The 2,657-nt window shown below is 51.5% G+C and overlaps 1 protein-coding gene across 1 annotated transcript; it reads left to right on the top strand.

The window, feature by feature from the left end:
* The first annotated feature begins 241 nt into the window (after positions 1-241).
* On the top strand, positions 242-673 carry LOC132242320 (baculoviral IAP repeat-containing protein 5-like). The gene has a single exon (XM_059711218.1). It carries the CDS (start codon positions 242-244, stop codon positions 671-673), a length of 432 nt encoding a protein of 143 aa, XP_059567201.1.
* Positions 674-2,657: the final 1,984 nt, after the last annotated feature.

Genomic DNA, 2,657 nt, shown 5'->3' with positions numbered 1-2,657 from the left:
ACTGCAAAGATGACACAGAATGACACAGCTAGCTTAGCGTTCGTTCCCCCGCTGAATGAAAGAGAACGAGCTACCTGTGGGCTGGCAGGAGGAATCGTTTCCATCTGAGATCCTGTCGGCCAGCACTTCTCAAACGTGAAGGAGTATAGGAGTCACCTGGGCTGCTTGTGATCAAACAGATTCTGGGCAGCGGCCGACCACCGCCGAGGTTGGGGTTTGAGTCGCAGCACCGCTCGGTGGGATGGCTGCCTGGTCGTTGCCCAAGCCCTGGCAGCACTACCTTCAAGACCACCGGCTCTCCACCTTCAAGCACTGGCCCTTCCGGGAGGGCTGCGCCTGCACCCCCGAGCGGATGGCCGCGGCCGGCTTCGTCTACTGCCCCACGGAGAATGAGCCCGACTTGGTCGAGTGTTTCTTCTGCTTCAAGGAGCTGGAAGGCTGGGAGCCCGGCGACGACCCCACCGAGGAGCATCGGAAGCACTCGCCCGGTTGTGCTTTCCTGTCTCTCACGAAGCGGGTGGAAGAGCTGTCCGTCGGCGAATTTTTGGAGCTGGACAAAGACAGAGCCAAGAACAGAATCATGAAGGAAGTCCACCGACAGCAGGAAGGGCTGAAGGAAGCTGCTAAGAAGGTCCGCAGCGCCATTGAGCGGCAGCTGGCCGACCGGGAGTGACGGCTCCGCACACTCCCTGGCCCCGGCGCGGAGGGCGTCATGGCCAAGGTTGTCCCCAGTGTTCCCGGCTGCTGTCTGGGGCCGGAACAGCGACTTTGGAAAGGACATTTTGAATTTGAAATAAGAACACTTAAGCACGATGTTTGCTCTCTCTAAAACGTGGTGCCAGGGCTACTTGTGTCTTTGCACCTGGTGTTGCTGGTCCTTTTTCCTTGCCAACTTCCACTGGAGGGGAAAGCCGGGGAGGAGGCTCAAGCTGAGGGTTTTGCTGGAACAAGTACCTGAAGCCATCTCCTGAGGGCAGGCTGTGTGCAGAGACCGTCCAGAGTGCATGGGTAGCTGCTCCTCTCGGGCACAACACCCGCCCTTGGGCCTGATTCCCGCCTTGGCCCACGCGATCTTACTCTGGCTTCTGCACCCCGCACCTCCCTCAATCCCAGCAGTTGTCATTCATGCTTGTGGGCTTTCCTTCTTTCCTTGCTTTTATGTTCATCATCGCCTGAGGATATTTTCCATTGAATTTTAGGGAGAATGGAAGAGAGAAGGAAAGGCCGAGAGAGAGATGCTGCTCTATCTACTGAGCCCACGTGCGAGGGCATTGGGAGTTTGGGCTTTACTGAGTATAGAAGTCACCTGGGTTGCTTGTTAAACTGCAATCTTTGGGCAGCGGCAGCCCAAAGGGGTTTGAATGGTTTGAATCGCAGCACTGCTGGGGGCGGGGGGGGGGGGGGGGGGAGGGTAGTGGGAGGGATGCCAGGGTGGGAGGTGAGAGGTTGGATCACATGGGCAGAGCTCTTCCACAGCGCAGCGTCTGGGCTTCCTGCTGACAACTGTTACAAATAAATAAGTAAACTAATTAATTAATAAGCAGATTCTGATTCCGTGTGTCTGATTCCACAGCCTACCTTGTTCAGAAGCTCCCAGGTGTGATCCAAAATTCACTGAGATATGCCCATGCCTTGCAAAATAGCTTGAGATTCACCCATGAGATCGGGCTCAACTCCTAACCATTAAGATTGGGTCCCCTCTGGGATTTAGCAAGAATATATATATTCTTATATAGATCCTTGTTCTGGGAACAAAATGGAACATTTCCTACAAATATGAAGTCTGTATCTGTGCTTGCTGTGTTGGGAAGAAATGCCCCTTAAAAGGACTCCAGAGAAGTCCCTCTGGGTGGAGATGAATGCCTACTTGTGCCCTGAGGGTGCTTAATGCCTCCCAAAGGAGACTCCTCAGTCTGGATCGTTTCAACCACTCCCAAAGGCCTCCTCCCACAACACAGGCTGAACCGTGAACGCTGGATTTTATTTTATTTTTTCCAGTGGAAACTTGTCGCCATCTATTGGATAAAAAAGGGAAAAGAACGAGTACAGTAAAACACAGGGTGGGGCAAAAGTAGGTTTACAGTTGTGAGTACATGAAACATAAGCTTATTCTTGTCTTATTGTTTATTATTTTCTATAGGAACCTTCTTGTCCCACCTTCTATTTCATTGATTCCAGCTCTTCAATCTGAGAAGGGCCACAAAGGGGGGTAGGAGGTGGGGGTGGATTCTGGAACTGTTATAGACCATGGGGACTGCAGTTTCAACCCTCTGGTCTCCCAGTTCAGCCCTGAAACATAAACCATCTAGGCCAGAAGGGGAAAGAGGCATTAAGCAAATCCACAAAGAAATGCATTAAGTAATTGCTTCTTTCAGCATCTCCAGAAGGGGAGGCATCAATTTTAAAGGGCCTGTGGACCCTGAGAAAGAATTTAACTGCTAAGGTGGACTCCCTATGGTCAGCCAAAGGCCCAAATCCTATATATCCTATATAATAAAAACTTAATATGCTAAGTGTTGGTCAACCGTTTGGCTATTCAACCAATGAAACCATAATATGCTAATGATATGCTAAGGCCACTCAACTGCTCGCTCTGATGTGCACTGACCAGCAGCAGATGCTGAGTGTTCAGTTAGCTTGCTGCTAGGGTCTGGCCA

This window comes from Myotis daubentonii, chromosome 9 (assembly GCF_963259705.1).
Source record: "Myotis daubentonii chromosome 9, mMyoDau2.1, whole genome shotgun sequence".
NCBI classification, from domain to species: domain Eukaryota; kingdom Metazoa; phylum Chordata; class Mammalia; order Chiroptera; family Vespertilionidae; genus Myotis; species Myotis daubentonii.
The sequence above is the reverse complement of the archived record's forward strand: the minus strand, read 5'-3'. Positions and strand labels throughout refer to the sequence as shown.

Bases quoted from the DNA above. Each gene is read 5' to 3' on its own strand.
- LOC132242320 (XM_059711218.1), top strand. From the start codon at position 242: ATGGCTGCCTGGTCGTTGCCCAAGCCCTGGCAGCACTACCTTCAAGAC.